Below are 20644 nucleotides of genomic sequence, written 5' to 3'. Positions count from 1 at the left end.
TCCCCCCTGGGTCCTGCTCTGAGTCAGTTTTCCAGCCCCGGGTGCCTTGGGCTACTTACCATCTGCTACATCAGTGGCAGATGAGTCAATTCTGGATTGGTGTGTGGGCACAATCCTCTCTGAGAACCTACCTACACTACTCTAGCTTCCGTCGCAGCACCTTCTCTTGAGCCTGAGTTTAAGGAATACAAACTGTGATCTCTGCCCACATCAGCTAGGACTAGGACCGTAACTTTGTACCTATAAGGCAGCAACCGGGCATCCCCAGCTCAAACAGATGGTTTTTAGGTCATTCACTCTTTTAGAGTAAGCCGCACCTGCACTTCTCCTCACCTTTTGTTCACTCAACCATTGTGTGTCCACTGAAACCACCGACCTCCACCAAACTACTGCACAGAAAATGCTCCTCAGACAGGAAGCACGTCAGCCCCTTCCTGAGTAAACCCAGCCCAAGGGAGGCTGCCCTCACAGCCGCAGTGGAGGGTCTGCGGAGGGTCCCTGGCATGTCCCTCGGAGGCCTGACAGCCTCGAGATGGCGATGTGAGCCCTGGGCCCTCGGCCCACCTGCCTCCCACCTGGATGGGCAACAGGAAAACACAAGAGCATTTGGTTTTCTGAGAAGATGCTGTATTAATGCTTCCCTCCCCCAACCCTACACGTGTCCCCAGACAGTGGGGGCGGGGCCAGGCCCTCCCCATTAAGGCAGACGGAGTGGAGGTAACAAACACCAAATGCAAGGCACTGGCCAGGGCGGAGCGGGTGGCGGGCTGGGCAGGGGAGCCGGCGGGCTCCTGTCATCAGGAGGGTGAAATGGGAGGGCTGCCTGCGTGGGCTCGGGCCTTTCAGGGCAATGCCCAGGGACAAGAGTGGCCCCAGAGAGAAGCCTGTCACCTCAGGCAGCTCTTGCCTACTCCCTACAGCCCTTTCGCAAAGGGAAGGAGCCTGAACAGGGACAATAAAAAGACCGAGCCTGGGGGCAGATACGGTATCCACAAGCCACAATCTATTCATTGAAAATTCTGTGTCCTTCCTGATTTCTTGAGGGAGGCAGGCATTCTCTTCAACCTCCAGAAGGTTCTTGAGAGGCTGTGTTCTCCCATATGCTAAGTTTAAGTTCTTAGTGAGTGCAGGGCCACCAGGTAGACCCTGCCGCCCCAGGTGCCGTGACTTGGCCTTTGTCACAGCATGGGGCCTGGGCCCTGCTGCACCCCAATAAGCCCTTCTTCACAGAGGGGAGCCCCGTGCTCACCTCCCTAACGGGACACTGGGGTGCAAGATGCAGTGTCCAATGCACCGCGGGTGACTCAGCAGCAGTGGCAAGAGGCAGCAGCAGCAGAAGACTCCCCAGCTGCAAAGGCACCTGGAGTTATTAGTGCAAGTTAAGTGCGAGATGGGGGTGACAGAAAGGGTGCCCCAGACTACAAAGGCCAAGGGCCACGTTCCTTGAAACGGCTTCACTTTTCAGTCCTCCAGCGCTGCTCCCAGTGGAGAGATATCTCAACCATACTCGTGTCTCCCCAAACCTTCTGCCCTGGTCCCTGTTTTCCAGTTCAGAGTGTCACCCATCCCCCAGGGGGCTGCCTGGGGCTCTCCCTGCAGGAGGGCGCTGGGCTGTGAGGACTCAAGCTTTCCACTTCCCTTCCCATCCCTTCCTGCTGGACCCACCCTCACCTCCTTCCCTCTCTGTTTCATGTGGTCCCCAAGGCCCCAGCCCACAGGTGCCTGGGATGGGAAAAGGGCTTCTTGTCCCTGCCTTCCCCACCTTGCCCATTCTGCACGGCCTATCCACCCAACACAGGGAGTGAGGGGCCCACCGCCCACCAGCTTCTGGTGCCCAGCCCCCTGCAGCCCCCGGAAGAGGAGGCCAGTTCTGTGCGTCTGGTGGGTCTGGAGTGAGCGCCGCCTGGAAAGTAAGGTTAATGCCCTAGTCGGTGGCCAGCTGCCTAGGAGAGATGTGCGTGGCCTGGAGGCACAGGTCTAGGACGGAGCTGAGAACTCTCCACGTGGGGCCAGCTCCTCGGCTATAAGTCAGCTGCCGGGTGAAGGACTGAGAACACACCTGTACCCGGGAGTGGGTCTGAGGTATGCAAGGGGGACCCTCCCTAAATGCACGGCTCTGCCCACCTCACAGTCTCTGCTGCACCTGGACAGTTTCAGTTTTGGTTTTCTGTTAAAAAAATAAAACCCAATAAAATACTCCAATAGAAGAGTTTCCAGTCCCTGGTCACTGTTCTCTGGAGGAGCACCAGGCAGATCCTGGACCGCACCTCCCGGATCAGGCTGGTATCCACCAAGCAGCGCTTTCCTTCCTCGGCCTGGTTCTGCCGACCTTCCCGGGAGCTGCTCCGTCTGTGTACCATCTCCGGGCTCCCCTCCCAAAGTCCTCCCTCCAGAGGCCCGGGGTGGAGAGCAGGCCTCAGCCTTGTCCCACAAGGATGCCTGCCGGTGCAGGGGGCATTGGCTTGGAGGCCCCTTGGGCCCAGCATGGCTCCTGCTCCCCTTGTCTCCTCCAGCAGTGAGTGGGCACCGGCCGAGCAACTGCGGTCCAGGGGCAGGAAGCGGTCGGTCCAGTGGGCCACCCCTCGGGATCACGGCATCTTCATCTGGCGGCGATTCCACATGCCTCGCTTGGAATGGAAGTGATGGAAGAAGTTGCGGAGGGAGAGACGTTCCACTTCCAGGCCTGCTTGGAGGATCCTGAGCAGGAAGGAGCAGGATGAGCAACAGAAGCACAAGGCCCAGGCCCTAAGTAGCCCGCCTGCTACATCTCCACCAGACCCTGTCCCTGTCCCCCTCTGGCCACTCCCCACGGGGCAGGGAAGGTGATGGGGTGGGGCAAAGGGCCTCTGACATGCATTAGCTGTGAGATTTGGGGCAAGTTGTCAACTTCTCTTCAAGGCTCGGTTTTATTATCTGGAAAAAGGACCCAGACCATCTCGCAGAGGGCTGGGGAGGAACAGCCCAGGTGACGGAGGTGAACCACCTGCCGAGCACCGGCTCCCAGTGACTGGTGAGTAAGGAAGTGCCGTCCCTCAGGATGAAGCATGTCTTCCTTGTCAGGGTACCCTCTCCCCCGATGTCCCTGACCTTCCCTGTCCACCTCTTCTGGATGCTGTTCCAGCAATTACACCCTTTCTTTCTGGGATTTTCCCCCTCTCCCTCCTTTGCCCCTGCCTCTTAAGCTCAAATCTCAAGGTATCATCTACTCCCCTGCCCCTTCTCTCAGCAGCAAATTTCTCGAAGAAGGAACCTCAGACTAAGCCTCCCCCCCTCACCTCCCACATGTTCCACATCCCCTCACCCTGGTGGCCCGCGCCAGCCTGCTCCCTGCTGCCACCCCTCTTCCAGGCCGCAGCTCCCCTGCCTCTCCTTCTCCTTCTCCCATTGACCCTTTCATACTCCCCAAACTCCCTTCTCCTGGTTCCAGGGACCGAGCACCTCCTGGACACCTTGCTGCCCTTGAAGGGCCCACACTGGCTCTTTTCTGGCCCTGAGGTCTCTCCTGATGCTTTGCCGGGTCACCATTCACCCCCACGACTCAGCCTCCTCCCCAGGCAGCATGAGGGAGGAGAGCACGACCAGGAGAACAGGAGTCTGGCTGAGAGCGTTGCCCTTCCCGTCTGCGCTCTGACACAGCCTGCCGAGCCCCTCCACACCCAGCCTGCGACACAGGCAGAGGCAGGATCGCCCCAGAGGCTCGGTCTCAATGACGGAAACAATCTGACCCCCAGGAAATGGGGATCCCAGTGCAGCCCAGGTGGCTGGGCCTGGGGGCTTGTGAATGAAACCCCCCTGCCTCTCAGAGGCCGCTCCTCCCCAGTCACCTGTCCAGCAGCTCCCAGTCCTCCCCACCCCAGCGGTCTCGGAACTCCTTGGTGTTCATGCCGCCGATCCTGTCCAGGTCAGACTTGTAGATGCCAAGCAGCCCAAATCCATTCACCTCCCAGTAGCCTGCGGATAGACAAGCCCCAGGTGAGCTGAACCAGGGCCAGGAGGGAGAATAAGGCAGGTTTCAGGGCTGCATTCCTAGCCTTTTTTTTTTTTTTTCTTTTTAGGGCTGCACCTGTAGCATATGGAAGTTCCCAGGCCAGGGGTCAAATTGCAGCTACAGCTGCCGATCTACACGTAGCCACAGCAATGCCATATCCAAGCCACATCTGCGACCTCTACCGTAGCTCACAGTGGTGCCAGATTGTTAACCCATTGAGTAAGGCCAGGGATCAAACCCGCATCCTCATGGATACTAGCCAGGTTCTTAACCCGCTAAGCAATGGGAACTCCTTCCTAGCCTTTTTTTTTTTTTTTTTTTTTTTGAAAGAGAACAGAGGCTGAAAACTCATCTGAACGAGCCCCGTGCCTGTTTTGGGGAGGAAGCCAGCCCCCCTGCCCCAAGCTAAGGCTCTGTCTGGGTCCAAGGAAGGCAGCAGTCCTGCCAGGGAGGGACCAAGGACCAGTGAGGGCCCCACAGAGCCTTGGACAGCAGCCCCCGAGGCACTGTCTTGTGCGATCCCCTCTCCAGGCAGGAACCTTCCTGCATCTCTGCATCCTCACAGGGCACAGAGTCTGGCACGAGGTAAGTGCTTCATAAGTGTCTGATGAAGGAATGAAGGGGCAGACAAGGCCGGACATGTTTGTCATCGCTGCTGCGGCAGCTGTCAGCACAACCTAGGGGGACACCTGTCTGTGGTCAGTCCAGGCAAGCAGAGAAGCAGAGGGTGGGGTGCTGTCATTGTAGACAAGACTGTTTCCAGCTTTGGGGTCAAGAACCAGGGCAGAGAGAGCTTTCCTACCCTCCCCCGCCCAAGGCAGCCTCACCCTCAGGCCACTGGGGGGTGGCCCCGCATTGCAGCCTCATCACCATGGGGGCGAAGGCCATCTTGCCCTCTACACAGTGCTTGCGGATGGTATCGATGATGCTGGCGGGGAAGTGGATGTGGAGGTCACAGAGGAAGATGATGCTGTGCGGGTCCTGGGGACAGAAGCGGGAGGGTCACAGGAGGCCAGGTCATGCTATAGGACAACCTGCAGGCTCCTTCCCACTTCAATGACTGACCAACCTGCAGGAAACACACTGTTGGACTGACTTTCACAGCACTGGACAGCAGGGCACCGTTCTCACGGTCAGAGAGGGAATTCTGACTCCTCCCCCACCCTTCACGGACCCCAAGGACCCTGGACAAATGCTCCACCGGCTTTCGTGGACTCCCACCCTGAAATGGGCCCTGCAGCAGAGCAGAGAGGACTCCCATGCCCTTGTCCCTCCTCCCTGGAGCTGGCATTCTTGCACCCTTTCACCAGCATGAGTCACATCTCCCAGCCCCTCCCGGGCCTTTTACCTTCACCAGGTCCACACCAGCCTGGAGTCCGGCCGAGCGTTCGAAGTTCCCACTCAGCTTCAGGTACTGGTAACTGCAGCGAGAGCAGAAGAGGGGCTGGGCATTAAGACCAGCTGTGGCGGCCCCCGGAGGAAGCTGGCAGGTGGAGTGGAGGTGCTGAGTGCTCCCGGGATGGGACTATGGGCAGGCGAGTCCTCTGGGAAGAGCCAGAGACTGGGAATCAATGAAGCTGGTGGGCCTTCAGGAAGAGGTGGCTCAGGCTGCGCCCCACCGAGAACATCCTCACCTCCTCAGCTTGGACCTTTTCAGGGCCATCTCGACATCCATGTCCTCACTGCTGTAGTCGGTGATGATGATGTTGAAGTGTGGGTCTCCAGTGACCCAGAACAGCGTCTCCATGTCTCTGATGAACTGCTGCACCCAGCGTGCCTGGTTCTTTACTGCCCGGCAGGGCCGGTGGGACGGACAAGGAGAAAACAGCAGAGGTGACCCAAAGAAGGGCACCGCCACTCCCAGCTCCTGCTTGGTCAGGAGTCCCGTCAGACCTTTGCTTGGGGTAATGCAACTACGGGAAAGGTCAGCAGATCAGTAGGGGACAGAGGGCGGAAGGAAAGCTCACCATTACAGGGGCCTCTACGTCCCCTCCCCACGCAGACTCCCAGGCAGGGCCCCACCGGAAGGCCTTGGGCTGGGGCTTGTCATTGGCTCCGCTTGGTAACCCTCCTGGTCTCTAACAGTCAACCCCCGAGCTGTCCATTGAATGGCCATCCTTCCTCTCCCGCCCGACACCATGGTTACACACCAGCCTGTGATGGGCTAACCCAGCCCTCCCTGTGTCACTGCCCCAGGCCAGCTGTAAACACCAGGCCGGCAGCCCCAGCTGGTTTTTGCACAGAGGAAAAGCCTCTGGCCTACAATGGACATCATTCCCAGAGCCAGCACTTACTGCCCGTGTACACCTAGGCCAGTTTCTTTTCTTCTGTGGGCGCTCATTTCCCCAGCTGCAAAGTGGCCTCCCTCACAAGTTCTTGTGAGATCAAGTCAGAGAGCAGAGACCGGGTGCCCGGGACCACATTAGGATCCTGCTCCGAGGACGCGAGGCTCACCAGGCACAATGAAGTGGACCATGGCGCGGTGGTTCCAGGAGAAGCCCTGGGGCCAGCACAGCTTGGGCTCTGGGGCCCGGAGGCTCAGGACGTGCCTCCGGCGGTCATGTGGGCTCCAAATCAGGCCCTGCAGGTTCCGGGCCTCAGCCTCTTCCCCACCAGCTGCATCGATGCCCTGCCAGCCTTGTGTGGACACGAACTCGGAGAGCCGCACCAGGCGCTGGCCTTGCTCCAGCAGCTCGAGCTCCAGGAGGTAGCGGCCCCCACGGAGATGGTCCTGCCGTTTCTCCACATTCAGGATGCGCTGCAGCTGGTACTTCCTGGCAGACAGGGCGGGGGCTCAAGTCACTCCCTCCCACACATGGGGCAGCACGTGGGGTGGAGGCTAGCGAGGCCAGCTGTCAGGAGACCTTGGTCCCGGCCCAGCTTTGCCGTTGGTTAACAGGCTCTTATGGTGCTCACTCGCTCCAGTGATCACTGCCACTATCTTTCTCAGTGCACCTATGAGACAGCTAATAGCTTGTCTTTAAGCTCTAAGAGCCCAAGAACATAAGGCGGATGAGGGAGTCACAGTGAAGTGTGTCCTTCAGAAACTGACCCTCATTAATGCAGGACTCTTGTTTAATCAGCAGTGCATAAGACAGAATGGATGGCCCCACATCATCAGTCACCAAGGAAATGCCAATCAAAACCACAATGCAAACCTAGAATAGATTTACAAGGAGATCCTGCTGAATAGCATTGAGAACTATGTCTAGATACTCATGTTGCAACAGAAGAAAGAGTGGGGGAAAAACTGTAATTGCAATGTATACATGTAAGGATAACCTGACCCCCTTGCTGTACAGTGGGAAAATAAAAAAAATTAAAAAAAAAAAAACCCCACAATGCAAACCACTTCACACCCATTAGGATGGCTACGGGGAAAAAAAAAAAGGAAATGATGAGGACGTGGAGAACAACATATGCTGTATGGCATAGCCACACACCACTGACAGGCTCATGGAAACTTCATACGCCGCTGATGGGAATGTCAAGCGGTCCAGATAATTTGGAAAAGAAATTGCTAGCTCCTCAAAGTGTTAAACATGGAGCTACCTTATCACCCAGCAGTCATAAGCCAGAATTCTACCCTTGGGAATTTACCCAAGAAAGCTGAAAACATGTCCACACAAACACTTGTGCATGAATGTTTAGAGCAGCATTATTCGTATTGGTTCAAAAGGTCAACCCAAAGGTCCATCAGCTGAGAATCAACATACAACATGTGGCCTGTCAGACCGTGGAATATTATGCAGCCATACAAAGGAATAAAGAAGCACTGATACGCTCTGCAATGTGTGTGAGCCCTGGAAACCTGTCTGCGACCTACACCACAGTTCACAGTAATGCCAGCTCCTTGACTCACTGAGTGAGGCCAGGGATCGAACCCGCATCCTCATAGACACTAGCCAGGTTTTTTGTTACCGTCGAGCCACAACAGGAATTCCCATTGCCTGTTGTTTCCTTACTCGCCTCTTCCCTGAGCGGGAACTGCATTTGCCAAGCCTCCCCAGTGCTCAGCCTGTGTCCTGGGCCAGCCCTGGGGCCTCCAGACCTTGCCTGACCTCGGGACCAAGACCTGACAGGCACTTCTCATCCCAGGCGCCTGCAGCCGGCACCTGCTGCAGCCCCAGCCCCTGCCCCCGGCCCAGGAGAGCCCTTTACCTTACCCCCGGCTCCTCTGGTTGAGCTTCTTCAAGAAGACCCGTGTGACCTCGAGAGCCTCCTGCTCGGGAAGCAGCAGGTTGCCAGACGTGTTACAGTTCAGATCGATCCAGTCGGTCCGCAGGGTTTGGAAGTCCAGGTTGCGGGCGCTGAAGGTCCGGTCCCAGTTCACCACCGGGTCAAACATGGACAGGTACTCCAGCACCTCACTCACGTCCTCCTCCTCCTCCTCCTCCTCGCCCTCCTCCTCCCCCTCGTCCTCTCCCTCCGCCTGGCCTTCCTGGCCTGCGGCTGCTGCCACCACCTCCCCCTCCACAGGCCAACCCCTCCCGGGGTCGGGAGGTTCCATCCTGTCACCCCTTCTCTGCTCTGCGATGTACGACTCGACCTGATTCAGCCACTGGGACTGCCCCAGCGTCTTCCCAGGGCTCTCACTCGCTGGCCTGGGCTTCTTCCCCTGAGGGTGCCCCGGGGGCCACTTGTCAGGAGGACGTGGATCCTGTGGGGGTTCAGGGCTGGGTTTCCTCAGTCTCTTCTCTGCTGGCTGGACCAGGATGTTGCTGGTCCTTACTGGGAAGGGGGCCGAGGAGTTCTGACTGGGGGCAGGCGCCGGTAGGCCCGCCAGGGACCAAGCCAGGAGCCTCCGCAGGCTTCGGAGGCTGCGGTCGCTGGCGTCCTGCCCGGGGGCAGTGGAGGGCCCTTGTTTCCCCTCTGGTGTCCGATCCTTCTCGTCATCTGGGGCAGGGGTGTCCTCTGCCGCTTCTCCATACTGGGATTCTTCTAGAAGGCCTTCCTCGAAACCTGCTGTTAATAACAACCGTCCCTCGCGTGGGGTTTTCAAACTTGTCCCAACAAGATGCACAAGAAGCCTGGTGACTGTGCAGGGGAGACTCTGGGGGTTCCAGAGGGCCCTGAATCAGGCTCTGCCACTTACCCACTGTGTGGCCCGGGCACGTGACTCAAACTCAACTACCCCCAGCATCTCCATCAGCACAAGGGGAGTAACATCTTCACAGGGTTGTTGTCAAGAGTGACATGAAGTACAGAGAGCGCTACAGGGGCCTGGCACATGCGGACCGGATAGACGACCCCAGCCAGGCCCTGACATGACAAGGAGGCCTTGGGAAGACAGCGCTTCTGCAGAGCAGAGCTTCCCAAGTGATGTGCCAGGGTGGCGAGGCCCTGGGGCAGAAAGAGCCACGTCCTCCAGGGCCCTGAAGCTCCTCCACTGACCAGCATGCTGCTGGCACCCTTCTCTACCTGTGCCCTGACATGGAAGAGGGGGAAAAGGATTGCTCCCCACTCCTTGGGTGTTGGGGAAGGGCCGAGGGGGTTGGAGTCTAAGCTCCTCTGCGTGGGCCTGGTCTGACCTCCACCTGGAAGCTCAGCTGTCACTCTGTACCTGGCTCCTCCGGCCCCTGCTTCTGAGGCTGGTCAACCTTGATGTAGTCCTGAAAGCTGAGCCTGTGGGAGGGAGGGGGAGGGGAAGGACTGGCACCACGCCCTGTAGGCTGCTTCAGGGGGCTCTGGGGTCCCTCCAGAGTGCAGGGAGGAGGCTGCGTGTGTGTCCGGGTACCTGCGGGCATGTGGGAAGCGCCAGGGAGAGCCAAGGCTCCTTGGTGGTGGGCAGGTGCAGCCCCTCTAGTCCAGGCCCCTGTCCCCTGCCCCAGGCAGCACCTTACCTGTCCTGGTAGTAGGTGTTCTCCTGGTAGAAGCATTTGTTGTGGGTCTCCATGTGGCTCAGGCGGGTGTAGTCATTGGGGTAAACAAAGGACAAGTGAATCTGGAGGTGGAGAGAGGCCGGAGGAGGGCAGGGCGGCTGTGGACGAAGCACCTGGACAGCATTCCGCCCCTTCGCCTGCCCTCTGGGCCGGAACGTCCCAAGTCAAGCTTCTCCGTATACACACACACACACACACACACACACGCGCGCGCGCGCGCGTCCCCATCTCCTGTCCCAACCCCATCCCCCGCTGCAGCTGGGACTACCCCCTCCTCCTGCGGCCATACCTTCTCCTGCCACCGTCCACTGCCCCCAGATGACCCTCTGTCATTCCCTACTCTGCTTTCCACCCCCCTTTATTGCTTTTTTTGTCTTTTCAAGGCCGCACACACGCGGTATATGGAGGTTTCCAGGCTAGGGGTCAAATCGGAGCTGTAGCCACCGGCCTACACCACAGCCGCAGCAACGTGGGATCCGAGCCGCTTCTGTGACCTACACCACAGCTCACAGCAACGCCAGATACTTAACCCACTGAGTGAGGCCAGGGATAGAACCCACAACCTCATGGTTCCTAGTCGGATTCGTTTCCACTGTGCCACGATGGGAACTCCTTCCCATCCCTTTTAAACATAGCTCGAAATCACTGCCACCAAAACCTTCTCTATCCCACCCTAGGGCTGACTCCTGGCTCCTTCTGCCTCTGGCAACTCCCACCATCACCTCTGGACCTGGGTGTACAATGTCACCCTGTGTCTCCAGTTTCTTTAAAGCTGACCCCTCCACAGCTCGCTTCCCTAGTGCCTTGTCTCTAAGTTTAATGAATACAGCTGCTCACCACCTAATGGGACTGGATGGTGCGGCCCTCGGCCCTCCCTCGGAGGCAGAGGGTAGGAGATCTCTGGCCCATCTGCCTTGTCCCCAGAACAAGGGCAGAACCCTCCTTCCCAAGGATGGAGCAGGCTCAGGCTCTGCAGGGCAGTCCAGCCAGGCCAGGCACCAGGGAATGTTGGTTCTCCTGGCCCAGGGATGAGTGGCGTGGCCAGCCCAGCCAGCACCCTCAGCTACAGGTAGCAAGTCCCCTCCTCCTGCCCCCACTGCCCAGGGCAGAGACTTACAAATCGGAGTCCTTGATAGCGCTGCAAAGGGAGCCCGTCTACCAGGTAGCTGGGTTTGTAGGGACAGTCAGGCAGGACGTAGCGGAGATGAGACTTGGGGATCAAAGGCACTGGAGACAAAAGGAAGCAGGATGAGGGCAGGCCTGGGATCCGCTGCCCCGAGCCCACACAATTTTTTTTCCTTTCATTTTTTTTTTTTTTTTTTTGCTTCCCCATGGCACATGGAGTTCCTGGGCCAGGGATTAGATCTGAGCCGCAGTCAAGACCTAAGCCACAGCTGTGGCAACGCCAGATCCCCAACCCACTGTGCCAGGACAGGGATCAAACCCATGTCCTCATGGATGCTAGTCAGGTTTGCTAACCACTGAGCCATGACGGGAACTCCCGGCCTGCATATTTTGAATTCACTTATGGCAGAGACCATGCTCAGCAGCTGAGGCTGCCAAGCCAAGGCTGGCACCACTCTTGGGGTTGGGGAGGAAGTCAAGGAGCGCTTTGGAGACAGAGGACTCAATGCAGCCCCTGGTTCAAGGTAGAGTAGGGTGTTGGGATTGCTGTCCACAAAGCCTCACCCCAGTGCAGTGCCACTAACTGAACTGCTTTCCAGTTGTCATGTGGGGGTGGGGATGGGACACTGTCATCTTTTAAATGTAGACACTCCCAAGAGTTCAGGACTCCAGCACCTTAGTGGGGCCCTCCTTCTCTTACTGGATGACAGGAGCATCCACAAAAAGCCATGATGAATGTGACTGCAGAGGGACGCACGGGGACAGTGGGTTCTGGTGCTATCTCTTGCCTCTTAATGTTTGCTCTGTAATGACTTGTACAACTGCAAAGTTGTGCCTATATATTTTTGTACTTCTCTGTAGGCATCTTATACTTTATACAAGTAAAAGCAAAGAGCCTCTGATCTGGGGAGACTGTGGTAGGATAGAAACCTCCTGAGCCTCTCCCTAAAACCCAGAAGTGTGGGCATGGCAGTGTGGGCCTGGTGGTGTGTCCCCAGCAGGAGGTCTTACCTTGATAGAGGGTGTCCCGGGGGTCCGGCTGTAGCATGTCAGCGGGGGGCTGCTCCTTGCTGGGAAGAGCGTCTGGGGAGCCTGCATGGCTGGCTGCTGTCTGGGGGATGTGACCCACCTCATCCATCCTTAGGTCTGTCTCATCTGGGCTCAGGAGGAAGGAACAGAGGGCAACTGTGACTCCTGGAGAATCCCAGCCCAGAAGCCAGCCCCTGCTCTTGCATCTCCAGGTACAGCCCAGGACACGTGCTCAATCCCTCCTCTGCCAGCCCTGCTGCCCTGCTTGTGGTTCCAGCTGTTTACCTCATTGGACCCCCTCCACCAGCCCCACGGCTAGCACATGCCATAGTTTTGTGTGAGCTGGAAAAGGCCACTTCTTCCTCAAAACATTCTACTGCTCTCTGCTGGAGACTTGTCATTAGTACACTTAATTTATTTAACAAACCTGCGGTGAGCACTTACTAAAGAATAAGCCAGGCGCTGCTCCAAGCATCTTACAAATATCACCACCACCACCCCCTTAATCCTCATAACCACTGTGGTGTATGGCTTATGTGCTATTATCATCGTACTGTACTGACAGGAACTTGGGCCAAGGGAAGCCAAGTGATGTGCCTGAGACCACACAAGTGAGTCTGAAGTGTGGTGGTCTGTCTCAGCCCTCAGGCAGACAAGCCCATGCCCAGGTGAGCAGGGTGCCCCAGCCTTGGGCACCCTCCCTCTACAGCCTCATCTCCAAGTCCACGTACCCACCTGTCCCTTATCTAACCAGCTCTGGGGCCTGGCTGCTTGTCTCTGCTCTTAGCTTCCCAGGTCTGTGCGTCTTGGCCCCAGAGAGAGCTCTCTGTCACCCGAGGCTGGTCACCTCTGGTCCATCTTACTGGCTTCTTGCCTGAATTTGTTTCGGGCTTTTTTCTCAGTTCACCCTGAATCTATGGATTCCAACTCTCCCTTCTTGCACCGACCGGCCCTTCTGCCCCGACCCTGTGGCCTCCCGCCTGCCCTGCCCCTTCGTCACTGTGAACCAGTCCTTCGGCTCCCTCCCCACTCTGCCCTTCACACACACACTGCCACTGCCTCCTGTCCCCCACTGCCCCCTGTCCCCCTCAGACCCGCCTTCCCTTCCTTCTGGGGCTTTGCACTCTGCCTGCTCCTCCTATACCTGGGCCCAGCTGGCCCCACCTGCCAGTGGCCATGTCTCAGCGGGGCCTCCAGACAGGAAATCATTAAGGAAAATCATAAGCAGTGAAAAGCATGATCGCAGAGTTCATTCACTGCAAACCGAAAGCGGGTGACGATGCTCTCTCTCCTGTGGCCACGACGGTGCAAGAACTGTGGTTGCCTCATCTGTGAAACAGGGCACTGGCCTCTCAGAAGTTTTTCGACTGGCGCGAGCCTCAGGAGTATCTCAGTGGTACTCAAAACACTGTGTGCGGGTGGACAGGGCACTTTTTTTTTTTTTCCTTTTTTTTTTGGACACATATAAGTTCCCAGACCAGGGGTTAAACTCACTGGTAATCCAAGCCATGGCAGTGATAACACTGGATCCTTAACCACTAGGCCACCAATGAACTCCTAAGGGGCATCTTCCTGGGGCATGAGCTCAGAGAACTTCTGGAAGGTTCTCACAGGTTGCTTGCTGAGCCCTGAGAGCTAAGGCCCTCTAACTGTTTGTCCCTTTAGGCTCTAATCCTTGTTCTGAACCCTCAGACCTGCATTTCAAGCACCCCTCCCAGTCTCCCTGACTCGACCCCGAGTGGGCAGAGCCCCCGGTGGACCCGGCTTGGTCCTGGTCCCCAGGTGGGGGCAGGACACTCACTTGTGAAGAGGGACAGGGAAGCTGAGTCAATAATGGTGAACTTGGCCCCAGGGTCATTCCGTCGCCACTGGAAGAGGAGAGAAGGTGGACGCCACAGGTTGGAGGTGGCTGGATTTTGGACAGGGCCCAAGGGGCTGGGCCGATGGGGTGGGGGTGTGCATGGAGCCAGATAGGACAGTGGATGCTCACCGCAACTTCTACATGGTCTGTGCCCTCCGCGTCCTGCTTGTGAAGCACTTCAAAGTAGTACCTACGGGCGGCTGACAGGCTGGCGGGAGAGAGTGGGGAGCAGGGGCTGACTTCCAGGCCCTGTGGCGCCCCAAGCCCGCTCCGGCACTTGCCCGGGGGACCAGCCACGGAGCGCCTGCCTGGGCTGGAATCCCCATGACCATCTCCTGACAGGGCGGCCTCAGCTCCCCCTTTCGTGAGATGGGATAACGACAGTACTAAGTTCACAGGATCCTCGGGTGAGCCACAGGAAATAATCATAATTAACCCTCAGAGAGCTTCTTCTGTTCTAAGTGCTACATGCAGATGAACCCACGCACTCCCTGTGGGTAGATAATACTGAGGCGCAGAAATCTTGGCTAATTTGCTCAAAGTCGCCAGGTAGCAAGGGGGGCCGTTGGGGTTTAGAGCCAGGCAGTCTTGCATCAGGGGCCCACGTCCTCAGCTGCTGGGCTGGATCACATGGGACGCGCTCAGCACGGAAGGAGGCTGCACGGAGCCCGCCACCAGGAGGCGCTCTGAGGCTGGCCTTCCCTCCAGCCTACCACTGCTCCCAGCGATTCAGAAGTTTCTGCAGCAAGGGCAGAGCAGCAGGTCCAGGCTGCCTGTCTGTGGACCTCTCCAGAGCTGAAGGAAACAGGCAGGCAAGGCAAGCGAGAAGGGAGACCTAGTCTGTTTCTCAGTCCTGAGTGTCGCTGGAGAGCTGTGTGACCCTCAATAAGTCACAGCCCTCTCTGGGCCTGTTCCTCATCTGTAAAGTGAGGAAGGATGGGCCAGATGATTTCTCAACAAACACCGGGTTTTCGAGAAGGCCCAGGAGCCCAGGCTCGCTGAACCTCCATGATAAGATGGTGGGTGGGAGATGCCTGTGCCTGGCCCTGCTCTGAGCAGCCTGGCACCTGAGGGAGGCGGGGTTTCCACGGCTCCTAAGAACATCATGACACGCCCTCCTTACCTCACTGGCTTGGAAATCTGACTCCGAAATTTCCCGAACTCTCCAGGGGCAGTCCACTCTTTTCCAGTCTAGAGGTGCAGGGAGAGAGTTGGAAGAGAAGGGTGGAGGCAAAGAGAGAATGCAGAGGATGGGAGGTGGTGAGTGAGGAGAAAAGGGTGGAAGAAGAAAGGAGGAAAGTGGGAGGAAGAGGGGAGAGAAGACAGTGACTGATGGGAGAGGGCAGGACCACGTGGGATGCAACTCCCCATCCTGGAGGCGGAGGGACCCGGAGCAGCCAGTGCCAAGGACCGGAGCACCCAGGAAGGCAGCTGTGGCTCAGTCTCATCTTGCCCAGGGTCTGTTCCCGCCCACACCTGCCCATCCCTCTGTAAGATGGGTGCTGCTTCTCACACTCCTTCCCTGGCTATCACACCAGAGATGCTCATGGTAACAAGTGTCCTGATGGAGGCAGGTGGCCCGGGGCTCCTGGGAGCGATGAAAGGGCCCGTGGAGCCCAGCAGATCCTACCTTGCCCACACTGGCCAGCAGCTGCAGCCCTGAGACCTGGTTGTCACGGCTCAGCCAGAATTCTGCGTTGTCGTCGGCAGCAATGGCAAACTGGATCTCCCCTGGGCACGGGGGGCGGGGGCAGGTTCCAGGTGAGAGCAGGGAGGGGCTGGGCACCACGGACTCCCATGTCTCAATGACTATGCTCTCCTCAGGGGCTTAGCCCTGTGGCTCCCCTCTTTGTAAAGTGGGGATTTCTACGCCCCAGGAGACACCGTGGAGATGGAGGCTTACGGGGAGAGACAACCTAGCTCTGGACTCCGCAGATCAGTGCGAAGTGGCCGCCTGGGGGCCTGTGTGAGGCCTCCCCACGTCCGCAGCGCCCCCTTCCCCAAGGTGGGCTAACGGGGTCCAGCTGGCCCAGGGAAGGCCGTGTCCTCTTGGCCCCCTGAGAACTCTGGGGAGGGAAGGTGGGGGGACATTCCGAGGCTGGCCTCACCATCGGTGAAGGGGTGCAGGTAGCCAAAGATTCGGAGGCCATAGTTGGTCCACTTGGGGGAGACAGCCAGCTTCCTCAGGGTTGTGCGTATCTGTGCCAAGAAAGGGGAGGGAGACTGTTACCCAGAAGAGGGAAGGGGAAAGTGAAGAGACTGTTCTGCTTGGGGCAGGTGGGAAGATAGGAAGGAGACAGGCAGGCCCCAGGGGGGGCTCAGTGAGTGGAGTGCAGGCGAGACTTCCACTCCCACTTGCTCCCTTGTCTGGGTGACCTTGCACAGTGCACAACCCACCCAACTGTACATAGTAGCCCAGGGTAAACCATATTATGAGCCTTGAGGATGGCAGGGAGATTGAAGGAATCCCTGGGGAGGGACCATGGGAGACACTGTGAGGAGAGGAAGAGGGTCCATGGGATAAAGAAAAGAAAATGAACCAGAAAAAAAAGCAAGGGAATACAGATGTGGGGATGGTGAGAGATAGGAGCAGGGCGGGAGGGGAAGCACTCACGTGGGGGTACAGCGGAAAGTGGAGATTCCTCCGCAGCTGCTGGATGGAGCCACCACACCAGTCTTCAAACACATGTAGGTTGACACGGCCCCGGAACTGCAGGGCAGGGGAACCGGCGTGAGCAGCCCCAGCCCAGGTGCTTCTCACTGTTGAAGGTCACAGCCCATCCCTGGCACCCACAGCTTTGGGGAACCGCATCCCTATGGCCTGGTCCTGAGGCCTGGCTCTGTTTTTCTGGCACACACCCACCTGGCTCTTTCCATGCAGGAAGGGGGCTAGTCTGCACACACATCCATACCCACCCCTGCTCCGGGCAGGGGAGATGATGGCACAACAGAATGGCAGGGATGGCAGGGGGACCGGAAGAGGGCACCAGGCTGGGACGTCAGCCGACCCCCTCTCCACCTCCCCAGCACCTAACCAGGGGAAAACTACACAGCTGTGCGTGTGAAACTGCATCCACCCCACAGTCCCCCAGTGGGGAGCAGCTGTCTAGGACTCCAGCGGCAGAAGAGCTCAGAGCCTCTTGCTGCCCAGGCCTCTACCCTCTCCCGGGATGACCACCCAGGGGCCAGGTGTGTGGGGGTAGTGGGGCTTTGGGGCAGCCCTGGGAGGGGAGGACCAAGGAGGTGTCTCTGTCCCTTCCTGGGCTAAGCATGGAGGCCTGGAGCACAGGGCCTCTTGGAGGAAGGGGTGGAAGGGGAGGGAATGGTGGGGAGCTTGAGAGAGGCGGGAAGTGGGGATCCTGCCCCAAATTGTCCTGACAAAGGGTTTCAGATTATCCATCTCTGCTCCTTCCCCCGCCCCCTCCCCAGTTAATTTCCAGGTTGTGGGGGGTGGGCCTCAGCCAGGCTAGACAAACAGGCCCTGACCTCCCCCCTCTGTGGCCCATCAGACATCAAAACCCAAGCCACCCTTAGGAAGACGGAGGAGAAAGGGACACCTGACTGGGGTCCTCAGCAAGAGCGCTGGAGGGAGGGATGCTGAGAGGAGAGCGCGGGGCTGGAAGGGCTCGGGACAGGGATGCCAAGATGGAGGTGTGGCTGGTGGGAAGCCCCTGCCCCCACACGGAGAGCCTGTCACCCCCCCAAACCACACCATACCCACCCCACCCCACCCCCGCCCTTCAGCAACTTGGCACTTCTGGGGCACGTGGCCTGTTGGACCTTGGGTAGCAGCCATCACTCGCGGGAACAAAAGTGGGGGGCTGGGATGGGTGGGAGAGAATGTGGGCTGGGGAGGTAGGGGGCGGGCTAGGGCTTCTTGGGAGGAAAGAATGGGGACATTGTGCTAGTGCCGGGGAAATTCCTTAAGTCCCATTTACAAGACCAGTTGTCTCCTCCAAGTGGCCTCCTCCCCGCCCCTCTCCGGGGGTTTGGAGGTCCACAGCAAACTGCGGGGAGGGGCACAGAGGGGGCACAGCCAGGAGGCCAAAGGCCACAGGGGGCCGGGCCAGGAGATGGAGGAAGGGACAGGGCTGGGTGCCTCCATCAGCCCATCAAGGACTTGCAATGGGGCCTGAGATGCGGCGGGAAACCCAGGCAGGGGGAGGGCTACCCCCTCCTCTGGGCCAGACCCTGACTCAGCACGGAGCCAGCCCCCAAGCCATGCTTCACTCAGCTGTAGGCAGGGATCTCAAGGGGACTAGGCCCAGACCGGTGACCCTCCACATCTTGGAGGCTGTGTCAGGCAGGGACACGGGACTCGGCTCGTCAGCACTGCCCTCTGCCCTCTCTCTCTCGTCCAGCAGGAGCTAAGGCCCAGGGAAGAGCACTCGTTACTCCTGCCGCCAGAGCAATCACAGCCAAAGATGGACTGGAACTTCCAGGTACAAGCGGTGAAGAGAATACCTACCTGCTGGAACCCTCTCATTTTAGAGGTGAGAGTATTGAGGCTCAGAGAGGTAAACTGACTTCCCAAGACACACAGCAATGAACGCTGTGGAAGTGGAAGGGTGTCGGGGGGCACACACAGCCTGGTGGGTGCTGATGCAGGAACGTCCACTGCCTTCCATCCAAGAGGGCCTCTGCCAGGCCTTGCTGGGCTCACAGAGCCTCCAAACAGGATGGAAGTGAACTGGATGGAAGCGTATCCCCCCACCGCTTCCTCACACCACCTGCAGAGCTGCCTTTCTAAAGCACAGATCTCATGACTCCACTGCCACTCAGCTTCACACCTCCGAGGGTTCTCAGGAGGCTGCAGGACAGAACCTCACCCTGCCTTCCCAGCCCCACCTCACCCGATGCAAGTCAGGCCTACCCGCGCCCCGCCCCCACACACACAGCCACCTCTCTGTGTCTCTGCAGATACTGTTTCCTTTCTTCCCCACACAGTAAACTCCAGCTCATGCTTTAAGGCTCTTCTCTGATCTCTGTCTGCACCTTCCACAACTTCCCAAGCAGAGTTACAGCTCCCTCCTCTACGTTCCTCGCACATCTTAATTATCTGCGGGAACAAATGGTTGGAGACGCTAAGCCCTGAACCATATGCCCCTTCATTTATCCTCTAGGTACCGAGTGTCTGCTTTGTACCAGCGACATTGAGAAAACAAAAAATGGGGTGTTCCCGTTGTGGCTCAACAGTAATGAACCTGACTAGTATCCATGAGGATGCAGGTTAATTCCCTGGCCTCACTCAGTGGGTTAAAGATCTGGCGTTGCCGTGAGCTGTGGTGTCGGTCTCAGACATGGCTCAGATCCTGCATTGCTGTGGCTGTGGTGTAGGCCAGCGGCTACAGCTCTGATTCAACCCCTAACCTGGGACTTTCCATATGCCACAAGTATGGCCCTAAAAAAGACAAAAAAAAAAAAAAAGAAAGAAAAAGAAAAAATGAAAAGTGGTCCTCAGCAGAGACACGCAGAGCAACGAGCCACCTGTGCCAGGGCTACTTGCAGAGGCTGAGGTGCAGAGGGCACGCAGGTGGGTGGTTAGCTAGCTCCTCCCCCAGGCGGGCTCAGCAGCCCAGCACGGGTGTGAGCTCGGACCCTCCGCTGCCGCTCAGTCAGCTTCATGCTCGCAAGACCAGGACACCTGGCTGACCAGGTGCCCTCTACCCAGCAAGACAATGAAGTCACCAGTTCCTACACTCCAAACCCCTGTTTGGTTTCTCCTGCTTGAGCTACTCTTTTGTTTTTTTAATGTTTTGGCTGCTCCGAGGCACATGGAGTTCTCAGGCCAGGGATCAGATCCGAGCCACCGTTGCAACCTACACTGCAGCTGCAGCAATGCCAGATCCCTAACCCACTGTGCCAGGCCGGGGATCAAATCTGGCTCTCAGTGCTGCAGAGACGCCCTCCATCCCATTGTGCCACAGGAGGAACTCCACCATGCCCGAGCTACTCTTGATTCCCTGCTCACACCTGCCCCTTGAGGGAGCCGCACTGGGAATCAAGGGGCTCCCGGCTCCATGAGGAAAAGAGGTCACGCTGCACTTGGAGGAAATTATCCCCATTTGAATAGATGGTTTGGAAATTAACTGAGATGTCCCTTGTATCTCCCCACAGTGACAATGTGTATGATGATGGTGGTTCAGGGCTCTGAAAAAAGGCAAGTCTGATCCACACAGAAACTTGTACAAAAACATTCACAGCAGCATTAGTCCCAGGAACCAAAACACAGAAACAACCAGGGAAAGTGGGAGCAGGCAGATAAAAGAGTTGGGAATTTAAAGACACACTACTGTATATAGGATAGATAACCAACAAGGACCTGCCGCAAAGCACAGGGAACTTATTCAATAGTTTACAATAACCTATAAGGGCAAAGAATCTGAAAAAGAACATACAATGAATCACTGTGCTGTACACCTGAAACTAATACAACATTGTAAATCAAATATACTTCGATTAAATAAGTAAATAAATAAATTTCAAAAAAGCAACAAAAAGAAAGAAAAAGTAATGAAATAGGAAGTAACTCATCTAGTGATAAAATGTTTCAAAGTACTAAATAGGCATCAAAAAGAATTAGGTGGCCCCTCTATCTCTTTTTTTTTTAAGGGCCACACCCACGGCATATGGAAGTTCCCAGGCTAGGGGTCAAATCAGAGCTCTAGCTGCTGGCCTACACCACAGCCACAGCAACACAGAATCTGAGCCGCATCTTCGATCTACACCACAGCTCACAGCAACGTCAGATCCCACTGA

The 20644-nt window shown here is 57.4% G+C and overlaps 1 protein-coding gene across 5 annotated transcripts in view; it reads right to left on the bottom strand.

Moving 5' to 3' along the window:
* Positions 1–610: 610 nt before the first annotated feature.
* The window catches only part of B4GALNT3 (beta-1,4-N-acetyl-galactosaminyltransferase 3), an 88858-nt gene continuing 68824 nt past the window's right edge, over positions 611–20644 (bottom strand). For 3 of the 5 annotated variants that reach the window (XM_084956971.1, XM_084956972.1, XM_084956973.1), the window contains exons 4-20: positions 16500–16595; positions 15994–16084; positions 15516–15616; positions 15009–15076; positions 14015–14093; positions 13826–13892; positions 12007–12150; positions 10988–11097; positions 9832–9932; positions 9552–9613; positions 8155–8953; positions 6443–6762; positions 5623–5776; positions 5337–5409; positions 4816–4969; positions 3825–3951; positions 611–2697 (exon numbers count right to left, since the gene is read on the bottom strand). In XM_084956971.1, the coding sequence (XP_084813097.1) occupies positions 2589–2697; positions 3825–3951; positions 4816–4969; positions 5337–5409; positions 5623–5776; positions 6443–6762; positions 8155–8953; positions 9552–9613; positions 9832–9932; positions 10988–11097; positions 12007–12150; positions 13826–13892; positions 14015–14093; positions 15009–15076; positions 15516–15616; positions 15994–16084; positions 16500–16595 (2655 nt within the window). In that variant the 3' untranslated portion in view covers positions 611–2588. Of the gene's footprint in view, positions 2698–3824; positions 3952–4815; positions 4970–5336; positions 5410–5622; positions 5777–6442; positions 6763–8149; positions 8954–9551; positions 9614–9831; positions 9933–10987; positions 11098–12006; positions 12151–13825; positions 13893–14014; positions 14094–15008; positions 15077–15515; positions 15617–15993; positions 16085–16499; positions 16596–20644 lie in introns of all 5 variants that reach the window. The other 2 variants (XR_014803984.1, XM_021092495.2) reach the window with 2 other exon arrangements.

The sequence above is a fragment of the Sus scrofa genome, chromosome 5 (assembly GCF_054392235.1).
Source record: "Sus scrofa isolate SSC_HxYL_T2T_F1_AM1 chromosome 5, Sscrofa_HxYL_maternal_Yorkshire_Landrace_v2.0, whole genome shotgun sequence".
Classification (NCBI taxonomy): domain Eukaryota; kingdom Metazoa; phylum Chordata; class Mammalia; order Artiodactyla; family Suidae; genus Sus; species Sus scrofa.
Note: the sequence above shows the minus strand (reverse complement) of the source record. Positions and strands in the feature narration are given on the sequence as shown.